General features: G+C 41.7%; 1 protein-coding gene across 1 annotated transcript; it reads right to left on the bottom strand.

Annotated features, from left to right (window-relative positions):
- Positions 1 to 770: 770 nt before the first annotated feature.
- RGR (retinal G protein coupled receptor) lies at positions 771 to 13,782 on the bottom strand. Its single transcript, XM_033066441.1, has 7 exons — positions 13,647 to 13,782; positions 10,740 to 10,896; positions 9,905 to 10,026; positions 3,809 to 3,962; positions 3,124 to 3,241; positions 1,984 to 2,097; positions 771 to 1,114 (listed from the first exon to the last, which is right to left on the bottom strand). The coding sequence occupies exons 1-7, from the start codon at positions 13,723 to 13,725 to the stop codon at positions 971 to 973; spliced, it is 888 nt and encodes a 295-aa protein (XP_032922332.1). The 5' UTR covers positions 13,726 to 13,782; the 3' UTR covers positions 771 to 970.
- Positions 13,783 to 15,351: the final 1,569 nt, after the last annotated feature.

Below are 15,351 nucleotides of genomic sequence, written 5' to 3'. Positions count from 1 at the left end.
GCAATATGAGCAACATGAGCAAATACAAATGTTTAAAGTGGACTTTTCTGAGAGTTTAAAATACATATGAATTCTGGTAATTATGAAAGTGACTTTTTAATTGCTCAGACTCTTTAATCATCACTGATTCAGTGATTGCTCTCTTACGTAGAACACAGTGGAATTTAATGGGAGACGTGAAGTTAATTTTTATTCTTATGACATTTTGGAACAGAATCTGACTCATACCTCCCTTTAGTTTTTGCTCAATGCTCAACAAAAAGATGAATGTTTTTTATGATGGACTATAAGCTTTTGATTGTCCTGCTAAGCAGCAGCTGCAAAATCTGATGCAATTTAGTGTGTGACAAAGCTGAATGTCATGCAATAACTCATTTGAATAGGAGCCAAGTTAATATTCCTTACTGGGGAAACATGCTCCCTAAAACGTTTTTATGGAACAAGGATGTCAGATTCATGATGGAAATTTGGAAACTCCTGTTTTGGGTGCACTGAAAATGAATTGCTCAGATGAACAAGCTATTTATACAGACATGGTCAATACTGGATACTGGTTTAATCTTCTAGTAATCCAGACATTACCATATGGACAACCTGCACAGATTGATCTGATGAGGCCTCACTGGGTAAATGAAAATCCTGCTTCAGTTAATTTGCTGAGCTTTTATGTTAGCTTTTATCAGGAGAAAAAAAATGCTTTCCAGCACATAGTTTATTCCCAGTGACATATAAAATGAGACTGATGACAATTGACACAGGTTTAAGGCAGCTTGTTTGACAAGCAGCTCATGATGGTTTGGACAGTTGTCTGGAGGGCTTTCTTTTCATACTTCATTGTTTGTAGCCAATGCACAGCCTTTCCAATGTGGAACCACCTTTGCACATACATATCAGAGAATGCACACAGTTTTCTCTTGAATTTTGCTTTCAGTGATGTACCCACAGTAATTTTGTTTAATGCCATAATGGGTTATTTAGTTTTGTTATCAACCTCTGCTTTCTCAATCTTCTGTCCTGTGAGGAACTGCCATATTCCTCCTCTGTAGTTCTCATTTCCCAGGGCATATACAAAGGCATCCACCGTTGGTGCAGTCTTGGCAATAAGGGCAGGAATCTGTCATGAGACACAGTATTTATTACTGGGAAAACACATTGAGAAGCCTATGTTTAGTTTCCCTCTACCAAAAAGAACCTGTCTCCAATGGCATTAGCTTGCTACACCCAGACAGGGGAGAAGTAGAAGCAATTTTGGTGAGAAGTCCAACTCAAGAAATTAAGAGTTTCCAGGAGACAGAATTTAGGTTGGCATTGCCTGAAACAGGGATAATTCAGTTGAGAGTGAATACAAGCACTCAGGAGTAGTGAAAGGTGTGCCATGGACACCTTTGGATGGACAAACAGGCTGATGTTGCTAACACATTTAATGTGGGATACTGAATACAGTAATGCATTTGGTGACCTGAAACTGGGCTGATTTTGGGGCACAGAATGGAAGTTGAAAGGTTTGATGTGATATTACTGAGTCCCAGCAGTGGCTTTGGAGCCAAGACTCATAGAAGAAAGGGGAAAAAGGAGGAGCAGAACCTTAGGAGTGATCAGTTACAACTTCCTTGAGGAGAGAGAAGTATTAGAAATATGAATGAGACAAACAGTCTCTTTAAAAATGAAAATTCTGAGCTCACTTTGGGCAGGACACAAAAAGCTCTTACATGGCACAGAACAGTACAGGTTACACACTCCTAACTAACTGCTGAAGGAAGATACCCCTGGCCTCCTAAGTTTTTGCTTGATCAAAGCAGTAATGCAATGCCTGTTATATCACTGTACTTACAGTAGATGAACAGAATGCTCTGAAGGACTACTTTTAATAGATGTTTTTACAAGTGAACCCAGTAGTGAGTAAATTGGCATTGTTGCATAGAGACAGAGAGAGGAGAGTGAGGAGAACCTCATTGTTTGGGTTCTGAGGTGGCACTGACGTACCATGCGATATTTTGGGGGAATGAACATCACATTTTCCACTGCTGCATAGGAGCACAGGAGGCAATAGGGACCCCAGCAAATGACCAGCGTCTTCAACGGCAAACCAGTGTTAAACTGAAAAACAAGAGCAATAGGTTTCTTTGTGTTTCACAGTCACACACTGCACCAAACGATGGGAGAGGGGAGTGGGACCCTGGTCTGTGTTCAGCAGCAGGAGAGGAGCAGCCAACAGGATATGGGACAGAAAAGGACAGCAGCACCAGACCCTGATCCTGGGCATGGGTGGGGAGTGGCAGAGGTGGCAACACGCCTTGTGGTAGATCAGATTTGTTCAAGAAATATATAGAGGGCACATGTATTTATTCCAGTCAGCTACAAACAAGCCTGCCTGACTGTCTCTGTCAATAAAACATTCCTCTTGAGATCTGACAGTCTTCACTGAGTGCAGGGGTTGGGCTGTGCCCACCAGCCATGTATAGTGCCCCAGAATGTACAGCCTGCACCTCAGCAAACAGCTCATATAATCACCACATTATATTCCCATAAACCTGCCACACCAGAGCAATTCCTTTGTTTCCAGCTCATAAAGATTTCTGATTTTCCTCAGCCAAGTGTTCACACAGTGTGTATGGGAAGGCCATTCTGCCCCCATGGGGTGCCTGCACGTTTCCTTGCAGAGCTGTAGCTCTGTCTGACTTCCTCAGCCATAAGCCAAAGGCCTGTAGCACAGCAGGAAATAATAATCCTTCCTGAGATAAATTTCTCTGGATAAACACTGATATGCTATTGGAAAATATTCTGTATGCTCTGTGTTAGTTTTTTTAGGAGAGTTTGTTAACAGAGGGAAATATTCAGGATCACTGCTCCATCTCCCTCTTTTATGGGGGTGGGTTTACAGCACTAGGTTGGGGTAAATGTGGCTGTCTGGTAAAATGCTGACATTTCCAAGGATGGTGTTTCCATGAACTTTCTGAATGGCACATCCTGTGTTGCACTACCCTCCTGCTCAAGTAGGACTGGAGAGTTGGGACAGAAGGAGCTGAGTCAAAGCCTTTGTGAAAGCAATAATTTTTTTTCATCTCTACTGAATGCAGCCCTATTTTGTTAATGTGATTGCAGGGGTTCAGGGAGCTTTCTTACCTTAAAGTGCCCAGTTTTCCTGAACTTTTGGTGTATGGACTGATAGGCTGTCAGCATGATGAAGCCTGGGATCATGAAATTAAAAGTGGACAGAGCAAAAAGGAATGTGACATAGTTTCTGGGAAAGGTGAGGAGGGAAGAAAAAAAGAGGGTGTTAATTCAACTCTAGTGCATCTTTGTAAACTTGCTGTAAGTATTTTCCAAATTTTAATTTTAAAATTGCTAAAACCACTTTTGTCAGTGTGCTTCAGGTGCAGCATTTCCTGAAGGCCAGTTAAGCTGTGCCATGCTATTGTGTGTGGGATGGATTGCATTGTAGAAAATCACAACAGGTGTTTGTATTCTGAACCCAAACATCACACTCAGACATCTGTGCTGGCCTGCATAAAGCCAGAAGCGTTCTGAAAGGGTTTCAAGCCCTAAATCCAGAAAAGATGTATGATTGAGGGAGTGGCAGGAAGCTGAGCACCAGCCTGTCCCCCAGAGGAACATGACTTTGGCTGTTCCATGTGCCACCATGTGAGTGCAGCCAGCCTCGGGAAATGCCAGCCTTGTCCCAGCTGCTGGAGACACATCTGCCCCAGGAACAGCTGTGGGCACAGCTGGGGGTTTGTGTGCCCCCAAGGCCACCCCAAGGGATGGCAGGCTCCCCTCTGCTCCTGTGGGAGCTGGCCCTGGCCCTCACCTGTCCCCTTTGCTGTAGTCCAGGGTGCAGCAGGTTCGGAGGGGCTCGTAGTCGTATTCTCCCCAGCCCAGCAAGGGCATCACAGCCCAGAAGGCAGCAAACAGCCATGCAAACACCATCATGGAGGCAGCTGTGCTCCACTGCAGCCTGCTCCCTGTGGCAAGAGGAAAGGGGATGAGCAAAACCCCTGGAAACAGCTGCCAGGCCCTTGGGCCCCAGGCAGCAACAAGCTGTTGTATCCTGAAGCTGACCTGAGTCTGGAGGAAACAATCTTCCATAAAATACGAAGGAAGCTTTTAGGGAACAGCAAACTGCACTTCCCTTTTGTGTCTTTCACTTAGACAAATGTTATGTTGATGCTCAGCTTTGTACCATGTTGGAGATACAGCTGCTGTTACAAACATTATATTCTTGTGTTTTGGGAATGTGCTTAAAGACACAGATGAGGCAGAGAGTAGAATGAACAGGGTGAGGCAATAAACAGGGTTTGAAAAAACACAGTCCCATTGCAGAGTGTGGGTCAGATCAGAAATGTGACTCTGCACACACTCCTCAGCCCCTGCCTTCTTCCCTCCTGCCTGGCCAGGAGCGCTTGACATGTGTGGATATCTAATACACACTGTTCTAAAATTACTGGCCATCAATATATGTGAATATATGACAACAGAGCTTGTTCTAAAAATTCTACTGGACAAGTAATTGTGCCCTTAAGATCATCACTTAGCCTATAACAGGAAATGTGAAGCTCAGCATTAGTAATTTTTTCTAATTTTATAACAAAGTGTTCCCTTGTGTCTATCTCATCTGGTTCCATCAAATACCATAGGAATGTAATGAAAGATTGGAAACTTGAGAAGACTCAGGAGGTATTTCTTCATGCAGAGGGCAGTCAGGCTTCCTTGCTGCTGCAGGATGTTGTGCTAACCCTGCTGTTTGCACGCAGAAAGGTCTGGATAATTTTGTTATTGCCTGTCATCATGCCCACGCTGACCAGCCCGTGATGCCAGCAGCACCAGGAGGAGAACAGTGACTTCCCCCAGCACTCCTTTCTAATCCAATCTCCCATTAGGGACAAGCAATGATGTAATTTTCACTGAGCTTGAGAAGCAATCTTTTTGTCTGCCCTTAGGCAGCAGCATCTTGACAGCAGGCAGGAAGACTCTGATCCTTCCCTGAGAGGTGAAGGACTGGGAATGAGGTGCATGGGGTGAGTCCCTGCCATGGAGCCAGATGTGGCTGGCTCGTGGGTGAAGGACAGCTGGGGGCCACAGAGGCTGGGGAGCCCCATAAGACAGCAGCTCCAGGAAGAACCACAAACTCTACAGTAGCTATTTTGTGTTTGTTCTTGGATATTTTGAAAAAGGAAAATCGAGGCTGTTGGTGAAACTGCCTTTTTACAGGGGATCTGGTTCCATTCCTCTCCTTTTTCTTATCTTCCAGACATTCTTCAGGGAAAAAAATTAAAGTTTGAATTGCATTAAAAATCAACTTGGAATATTCGTTTGGTGCAGGTGTTCAAAAATTAATCATGGGAAAAGACAGTTCTACACATTGCAATTTAAATACCAAGGAGAATTAAAGAAAATACTCCGTATGAAATATTCTAGGTTTTATATTTGGTACTTGCAAAATTTTTTTTTATTTTTTAGTAATTTAAAATATAATTTTATAATGATTACTAATGAAGAATTGTTAATAATGACTGATATCTGTCATATGATTACTCCATGGAAGACATATTTTGGCTGCAAAGGCTTAAATACTGGTTTGTAGTACTCACATGATATGACTCTAGAATTACATAGACGAAAAGGTTTTGATTTAGGGGACTAGAAATAGAAGTGCAACTTTTCAGTAATTTGTAATTATTCTTAAACTCCCAATCCAAAGCAGCAATGTAGCCTAAGCATCTTATTACTTTTGTGTTTGTGCCTTTTCTATGACAAACTGCAGGGAAAAGTTTATTTTAGTTACTTTTCCATGGGAGTTAGGGGTTGCCATTTTCTCATTAGATGTGGACTAAAAGGACTATGCAATAATGCAGTCTGGCACCAGGCATGTCTCAACAGCTTGTCTTTGGAAAGCTCATTTCTGGGGCTGAGCTCATCTTTTCTCTCCTCTCACACTTAAGGGGCCCCACTTTGAATGCTTGAAGAGGAGACAATCAGAACTATCAAAATTAAATTTTTTCCTTTTGGCCTTGACCTTTTGCAAAATGAGATTAATGGTGAAGTAGATCTGGTGAAATCAGCTGCTGGTTGAACGATCAGAAAATATTTACACACACATCAGAAGTAGCTAAAAATGTATGAATATAAAACTAAACAAGCTTGAGATTATTTTAGTTTTACTCAGAAAAAAACACTTGAAGTACAAGAACAGTGAAAGAATTGTGCTGTGTTCACACGGCAAACATGTCCTCCCCTGGAAAGTGTGAGAGCAAGAGCACAAGTTGAGAGCAGTTCAGTTGTTTTTGTGCACAGCAGGCCATTGCTTTACCTTAAATTCCTTTTCTTGGCCTCATAAAATTTAATTTAATAGCCATATAGGTCCTAATTCAATTAAATGCATATGTATGGGGTTCAATTACTAATTTGGGCCCAGGGCTGGCAGTTTGGTCCTATTAAGTCTAATCACTCTCATGCTCTGGTTTTCTCTCTTTGAAAAGCAAAAGGGAAGCCTCTCTTTTCCAGACAGTGAAATATTAATACAGGGAATTAAAAAAAAATTCTCAAATTGCTTTGGAACAGAAAGACTGCTCCCCCATCATTCAAAGATTGCTAAAATTGTGATGCCAAAAGATGAACTTTTAGCAAGTGCTAGATAGAGCATGGAACCTTAATCCTTTTGATTGTGAAGGCCAGTTTCTAGTGACATAATCATAAACTGTATCTCGGGGTTTAGTTTGTGGAAACATTTTGAATGTATTTTTAAAAATATTTATGATTTATTCAAACATTTAGCTGATTTTCACAGACTGAAAAATACATCTCTGACACTGGCACTCTCTGACACTTTCAGCTAGATTTCAGTCCGCTGTTTGAAAGGAGTGTCTGAAATAAAAGGTCAACAGGATTTTCTATGATGGAGGGGAAAAATAGTCCCTTTTCCTCATTCTTGCAAATGGTTAAATTACAATAGCTGTATAGTATTAAGTTACAATATATTTCCAGGACAGTATATGGCTTGTACCAAACTTAATGGCATGCATCATTTAAAATCAGCCAAGTTTGCCAAAGACAAAAATATCTGAACATCTGATAAGGAAAAATATATATTAGTCATAAATAAAATAGGTGTTAGCACCTACTTCATCTGCAGTGCAAAAATCACCAGTCACTGGTGCTCACAAATATTCATTTTTTGTAGGAATAAGAAAGCTATAATGTGTAATAGCTTCTTTTGTGCATATCATGGTAAAAAGCTCTTTAAAATAGCCTAATTAAGGGATTTTTAAACTCCTTTTAAAAAAATATTATTTTGCTGTTGTTCACTGTGATTTTTGACTTGGTGATTACTTCCTGCTTCAGTGAAAAACACACTCTGTATAAACACTGAAATTTTGTCAGGGAAAACTGATACAGGTACAAAACTAGATGAAGGGAATGTGGCAGGGTGGCTGCAGTCAGTGTGAGAGGAATTTAGGACTTCTAATCTGACAGAGCTGACAGCTGCAATTTTAGCAAATAGTAGTTTGGTAATCTTTGAATACTGATGTAACAACCCAGGTTACCAGGTTGTTAAGGATTAGATAAAAGTCACTGTAATTCCACTTTTAGAAATCGAATGCTGCTGTGAAATCCCTGCTGGTTTTGTTTGTCTTCTCTTTTATAATATTGAGAGAAGTACTGATATAAATCGCTTCAGATTTTCTGTTTTCCCCTAATTCTTAAATGCAAGTTAAAAATCTATATTTTTAAAATTCCTTTTAAATCTGTAACTTTATGCTGTGCTTATGAATTGACCGGGATCCTTCCCCTCTTCACAAACTTCTAATGGCAGTTGAATGGAGTGTGAAGGCAGAGAGGAAGTGACAATGTGTACCTTGATCTAAACTGTCACCTTCTGTCCTGAATTCTTGGCTGCTGAGAGACAGCTTCCTCAGAATCTGCCCTTTTCTTCTTCACTGCCAGACACTAACATATAACTACTTCTGTTTTCTCCTTTTCCCCCTAATGATCAAATGCAAAAATCTTTTTTCCCCATCTTGAGATTGACATTGATACCCTTCAGACTCGCCTGTTATTTCTCTTCTTGCATAGTCTTGGGTTATTTCTCTAGTTCTCTCCTCTTTGCTGTGAAAGTAGCATCTCACAGACCCCAGAGCCACACTTAGGGGATGAAAAGAGTTGCCCAGTGTGGTTGCCTGGAACTAAGAAAAACCAAGAAAGTGAGAGTAAAATATCCTGACCTTCTCTGCCATGGTGGGTGATAACACTATTTTCTTCCACACGCCAAGCAAGATCAACCTGATTTCAGGTGAGTGACTTGTCTAGTTATCAATACACTCTAAAGGCAGTGCTTTGCCATTTAGGGCTGGGCTGACTTCCAAATCTAAAAACCTGGCCAATTTTCAGAATGTTGGCGAACAAATCTGTGACATCGGCTTCCAGAATGGTTGTAAAGTCCCAAGTAATCCTATCATCATAATCATCTCTTACGTTCTCATCAGCTCATTCTTCCCAGAAATACAGATAATGAATAATCAAATGCCAAGCTGAGGAATGCCACAACAAAGGTTTTCTTGGGAAACTCTTAGGCCATAGCAGAAAACCTGGGGATGATGTAATTGGGTCTGGAAGGAGTACCAGATCATGGGGAATGAAGATGGAAGGTTGATAGCCTTGTATTTGAGGTAAAGGTATTTTGTACCTTCTGTACAGGCATGCAACTCAAACCAGTGTCAACAGGAGTTTAATGTATGGATTGAGAACACAGTATAGCCTGTGGGTTTGGTGTAGCACATCTATGAAATATGACTTAATCTTTCTTGCAATCAGCATGTGAAGAATTGAACCAGAAGGGGATGGTTTTACTGGAATAACCACAGGGCCTGAGCACCTTCTGGGTTTTTAGTTTTGTTTTGTTGTTCAAAATGTTCCCTGTAGGCGCCGTGTTTGGCCATCAGTAAGTAACAATTTGAGCAAAGCAAAGAAGCTTGTGCCCTGAGGGCCCTTCTGCCTGTGCTCTTAATGTAGTGTATGTTCTTGACTGGAGGAGTGCATGACACAAAAGCATTAAAGTCAGTGTGGCAGAGAATAAAATGTCTTTCCCAGACATGCTTATTTTCAGGCTCGCTCCTCTTCCAGCTCCAAATGCATTTCAGTGTCCAAGGGGTGTTAGTATGGATTTAGCTCACAGCCTGCATTATTTGGGGCCTTTGTCTAGACATGAAAAAATACATTTCTTTGAGCCTGAGCGGAATTCCTGCAAAAATTGCCAAACAAAAAAAGTTGGCAGCCTTTCCTCAACAGGATCATCAGTCTGACCATATTCCCTGTGTGCTTTGGGTGTGTTTTGGCATTTGCTGCTGGAATCACAAGGAGGCTGTGTCTAAAAGGCTCTGTGGGTAAAAACACATCTCTTGCACCCCAAAACTCCTGTGTGTTGCACAAAGGGGTTGCTGAGCTCTGTCTGCCCAAGCGTGCCTCTGCATGGGCTCTGTTCCAGCCACTGTCTGCAGAGGCAGCTCTCTGCTTGCACCAAATTTATCTATTATTTGTAAACTCTGCATGGACATGGTGATCTGTTTGGTGCACAGCAGGGTGTTGGATGAAAACTCAAGATAAATATATTTTTCTTCAAAATGAGGAAATGGATATTTTTTGGGATTAAGAGAAAGCACGGCCAGGGCACCACAACTCAGATGTGATCTGGATGAGGAAATATCTCCTGAAGGTGGTTGATAATTTCCCCCTGTATGGGAAGACGTCCTTTGGAGAAACTGTTTATATTTGCTCTATCTAGTGTGTAAGAAAAACGAACTTATATATGGTGCACAAATAATAAGTATGTGCTTGCTTTGACTCTCAGAAACCCAAGTCAGCTCCCTTTGGCAGGATGTGGGTATGGTTGTGAGGCACATTTAGCCCTTACTTGTGCAGTAGTGATGGTATCGGTCCCAGGCGACGGCAGCACTGGAGCTGATGCTGGCCAGGGCTGTCAGGAAGCCATGGAATCCATGGAGCTGGCAGCCATCGGAGCCATAGGGCCAGTATCTGTCAACAAACCAGCCATATGCAAAGAAAATGATAAATGTGAAGACATGTCTGGAAATTGCATTAACAGAGAGGGTAAAATGATAGCCTGTGCTCGTCCTGTCTGTCTGAGAAGCACTGTGAAAGGTGTTACTGTGCTTGCTTTTCTTTCCAGCGTTTTTCTTGCTATGGTATCTCTTACAGTACAACAGCTATTTGTACTCTTAATATTGAGAAGAAAATATAACCCTGCATCTGTGCATTGAAAAGCTGGGGCTTTTAAATTTGAAATCTACATTTCAGCCAACTATCCAGATCTTCAAGATTTGCCTCCTTTGTGAGGAGCCAATTTGTCAATATGTGCAAGTCAGTGCAACACAACAAACAGAAAAAGGCTTGCAGACAAATTTGGTGTCAATCTAGAGGTGATAATGTAGTGAGTGATATTTTGATATTCAAGTAGCTTCCATAACCACTGGTAAAGCTGTCTGGCTAAATGTCTTCTCTGGCAGTCTTATAATCTGTCAGTGATTATATGCAGTAAAATCTGCTTTTCTACCTGCCCAGTATAACCACAAAGGGTTTTGTTTTGCTGTTTCAGATTGAGGGAATGACAAGGTTGGCCACGACTTATGGTAGAAAGAGCTATTTAATTATGAGACCTCTTAGAACTTAAGCTGTTAATTTTCATGTGGTTCTTCTGAGCATGCTGTAGGAAAACATTTCTGCCAGACCTGAGGAAGCTGGAAAAGGCAGCGATGAAGGCGTTGATGCAAATCCCACAGTCAGCCAGGGCAATGCTGAGAACCAGCAGATTGCTGGGAGTTCGGAGCTCTTTGATTTTTCGGAAAGAAATAATTGTCAAGCCATTCAGACAGAAGCCAAGCAGGGCTGAAAGACAGAATTGTTTTGTGTGATTCAACTGGAAACGGAAAATATCTACAATGATACTGCTGTTTTCCTTGATGGGAGAACAGCAATTACAGTGGAATCTTAGCACAGGGAATGTATCTGCAGTGGTCAGTCTGCACGCAGTTACAAAGGCTTTCAGAAGAGAAGTCATAAGTGACAGCTCAAACCTGGGCTTCAGGCTTCATCAGTCATGTGGAGCAGAAGCAGTTTGATCTTATTTGTAATTCTGCCTTTTGTCATAATAGAGAAACTGGATTGTCAGGCTCCATGCAGGGACACATGGCTCAGAGCAAGTGAGATGCAGAGGAGGTGGTTTCAGGAGAGCTGACAGCCAGCACATGCTGCTGGTGTACACATGTCCAGGCCTGACTTTGATAGAGAAATGGTTTGTATTTAATATGCATTATAACATTCTAAATCCCTCAGCCATGTTCCAGTCAGCCTGCCCCGCTTAGGGCTTCTGTCTCAGGGTACACAGTGCTTGAATCACACCAGCTCAATCTTATTACTGCCCCTCGTCAATAGACTATACATGGAAAGGAATAATCTAATTATGAAAAGCAGTCACTGATAGATTTAAAAAAATAAGTTTGTGTTGGTTCTTAGAGAGGGATCCAAGCAACCCAAGCTATTCACCCAGCACAGAGCTGCCACTCTGAAGCCCATCCTTCACTGGTTTAAACTCAAGCTTTGTCCTTTAATGCCCTTTTCAAGGCAACCTGAATTATTTTAGCTCTGATGAGGCTCTGACTCAACATCCAGTCTCTAAGTTTCACTTAGACGAGAGGCACTATGTCTTTGTGTTCTTCTTGGAAAAAGAAATGATGTAGCACAGAAAAAATCCATATCCCCTAATTCTGTAAAGTAGTGTAGTTATTTATACTTATTGTCTTAATTCTGCAGTTACATAAGATGGATGATTTTTTTCTAGTCAGAAATCCTGCTTCTACCTTAATTGCATTAATGGCTGATGGCATAACCATAGTAACAGCTGATGTGTGTCTATCATTACACAACATATAACAAAATATTTCCAGGAGAAATATTTGGAGCCATTTGAGATCTGCTGTTTTTATTTCCTCCCTGCTAGATTACCTCCCACCCACAGGGTAAAACTGCTGTCAACTCTTTCAAATGCAGAGAAGCCTTTAGGAGAGATGAGTTCTGAGCATATTTAGAGTAGAACTGAAGAGTTATTGCTATATCTTTTTTTTCTATATTTCCCTTGTTTTTGGAAGCCTCAGGCTTTACCAGATTTTGCTTTCTTGAAGGTCAGCATGAGTGTACAAATAGAGAACTTACTAAATTGTAAAAAAAAAGTTTTGAATTTTCATTTTTAGATTAGCATATGTGTCCACTTAATAAAGTAGAATGCAACTCTTCATTGCACCACAACATCTTTTGCAAACTGCACTTAGAAACTGCCATAAAAAAGGAGAGGTCTTCATTGCCTTTGTCTCACATTGTTCCAGGAAGTGAATTAATCCTTGATTATATAGCTTGGCCTTCTAACCCAAATGACAATAATAAAGCTTTACTGCCAATATATTGGGCACATTCTGCCTAAAACCCCATGGAAAATACTTGTGTTTAGTAAACCATAAATGTATTAGACTACATCTTGTTTTAACTGAAGATTACCACAGGTTCTTTGCTGGAACTTCCACAACTGCAGGTCCCCATCAGGACCCAGCTCTCAGCTCTGTCAGCCCCCAGTACTGTCCCTGTCCTCCTGCTGCTTCCCACCCTCCAGGATCAGAGTGCAGATCCTGCTAGGCTGTGCAGGCTGTGTGGCTCAGGGATTGTTGGCCAGGCTTAGTCCTGCACTTTGTTTTAGGCAGCAGCCTGCCCCTGGGCAAAAGTAGAAGTTTTTTCCTCTCTCTTCCAAGGAAGAGTGTCTGACAGCATTTCCAGCTTTACTTTGCAGCCAGGTACGAACTCGGGTGCAAGGTGAAGGTGAGCACCCATGCTCCACGTTCATGGGCTGAGCTAATGAACATTTATCCCACCCTGATGGTGCTTACAGCTTCTCCTCCACTGCTGTTGGGCCCCACAATTCCCACATCCCCTTCTGAGCAGCACCATGCAGGAATGGGATCCCAGGCCCTGGGACTGACACCAACATAGTCCCAGCTATGAGCCTTTGCCAGCTGCCAGGTGGATATAAATTCAGAGTTTCATTGCAGTCTCTCAGTAAGTGGCATATGCCTTAAGAAAAGATCACATTGGCTAAATTAAATTGATATGGTTGTTACTTTTCCCCAGCAGCCATTAACTGCAGTGCTACCAATGCAGTCTGGATGTGTGCTAACAGTTTACAGTTTTTTTTGGAGCTATCATCTTTGATTGCAAGACAGCCATCACAACCCACTAACCCAGCAGTCCAATTTTATTGAGAGATTATCAGTAATTTCAACCTCTTTCCCCAGAGAAGATAAAATTGCCTTTAAAAGTCAACAACAAAATACTACATCCCAAATTCCTGAGAAGAGAGATGAGTTGCAAGTACTTCACTGCCACAACTATGCATGGAGCACAGATATTCATGGCAAAGAGCTTGCAGCTCACCCTGATTTACTCACCAGAAGAACTGGTGATGTAGCCACAGTAACCAGGGTCAGCGTACCACAAATGCAGCTGCTCACTTCAATTTTCCTTCCCTCCTCTTACGAGAAATAATAGGAGGAAAAAACCTTATTGCTGCTTATTCAGTCCCACACTGAACTTACCTTCTACCAGCAGGGCAGTGCCAATGGCAAACACTTCTATTTCAGTGAAGCCTTCAGGCAGAGGGTGTGCAGGGACCATTCTTATGGTAAATATGCCAAAAGATTTAACCTCTGCCCTCTGTTATAGCTATGGGGCTGCCTTTTCTCTGGATCTCTCTACTTCCAGTAGCCCAAGGCTTCTTAAAGGAGCAGCTCACGTGCAAACACATGCTGTTATTATATAAAAGCTTTGGGGTTTTTACTCCCTCCACTACAATCCCTGCAGGAATGTTATTAATGATGGAACCAGCATCAACCCACACTCCCCCTTCCCCTGCAAATCGTATTTCAGACACCAGCAAAATTAAAGCATTCATTGCAATTACAACAAGTTCTTTGTAGACACAAGATTAAGAAACCTGTCCAGTTAATTTTGCAACACTGGAAAAGAATTAAACGTTGTGGAAGAAAGGAAACATGTAATTGGGGAGTGACCTGAAAAACAAAGGGGTACTCATTGAGTTGATAATTAGAGGAAAAGTATGAACCAATAATTTCTGCAGCTTGTAGATCTTCACCTCACACATTTTTTTAGAAACTGGTCAGTGTATTTTTCTGGCAATGACTTTTCTCTATAGTAACATATTTCTTCTTTGTAACTGAGGCTTAAATTAATGTGCACACTGGCACAGCTTGATTAAAGACAAACACAAATTACTGATTTGGGGCACTAAACATACAAGGACCCAAATTGTTCAGTTGTAAACACTCACAGGAATCACTTTACTGTCCTTTTGGAGATGTTTGGGGAATGGAGTCTGGGTGTACAGTGGTTCTGGAGTACGTGCATGGCACAGCTCATTGCCTTAACAAGGTGCCACTAGCATGATAGTTGCTTCTTTGATACATAACTTTCTTCATCCTGATAATCCTACTGCAAAATGGGAGCAAAAAGGGATATGAGCACAGGGGATATGAGCTTCCTCCAGCTCAGACCCCACACTGTGCTGACCTGGCTCCCAGTTGGTTGAGGTGTCAGGCAGAGTGATTCACTCCAGAGGCCACCAGAGCTTGCTCATTCTCCTGACTGCATGGTTTAGTTTATATTTCAGGGGTGCATTTACAGCTGGGGTGTTGGTTGAAGATAGTGGTGGATTTTTTGCAGTTTTCCTGAAATCTGTGCTTAAAGGCTGGGATGCCCAGGAGAACTGATTAGAGCTTCAAGGTTTGTGAAAGAGCAAGATTCACAAGCAAGATTATGAAACCATCTTGCTGTGTTTTTTTGATCTCTGGTATTCAATTTACAGCTCTTTTTGATGTAGGTAATTGCCTTGATGGATATGCTCTTAGATTTTGAAGTAGAATTCAGGAGGGCATGATATCTGTTAGAACATACAGATGTTCGGTTTAAGCAGAGTAAAATTACATTGCACCACATAAATCCATTGTTATGTTTGCCTTTCACTCACCTACACGTCTTGATGACAATGTGACAGTCCTGCCTCCCAGCATGGCAAATGAATGATCTAAACCTGTGTTTTAATAGTGATCCATTGTATGTTCTTGCAAAAAATTAGTGCTAGATCTTGTAAATGTGCTGTAAATCTTCCTAGAGTGACAGTTTTGAAAATGGATGGCTCATGGTAATGCTTGTCAACATAAAGCTGCACAGCTCTTCCAGGCTGGGGATAAAGGACAGTGTTATTTGAATTGCCCCCCTGAGAGC

The sequence above is a fragment of the Catharus ustulatus genome, chromosome 8, assembly GCF_009819885.2.
Source record: "Catharus ustulatus isolate bCatUst1 chromosome 8, bCatUst1.pri.v2, whole genome shotgun sequence".
Taxonomy (NCBI): domain Eukaryota; kingdom Metazoa; phylum Chordata; class Aves; order Passeriformes; family Turdidae; genus Catharus; species Catharus ustulatus.
Note: the sequence above shows the minus strand (reverse complement) of the source record. Positions and strands in the feature narration are given on the sequence as shown.

Coding starts and splice junctions, on each gene's coding strand:
- RGR (XM_033066441.1), bottom strand. CDS start 13,725: ATGGTCCCTGCACACCCTCTGCCTGAAGGCTTCACTGAAATAGAAGTG. Junction 10,027..10,739: donor GCCTTTTCCAGCTTCCTCAG/GTCTGGCAGAAA, acceptor GTTTGTTGACAG/ATACTGGCCCTATGGCTCCG. Junction 3,242..3,808: donor GACTACAGCAAAGGGGACAG/GTGAGGGCCAGG, acceptor CACCTTTCCCAG/AAACTATGTCACATTCCTTT.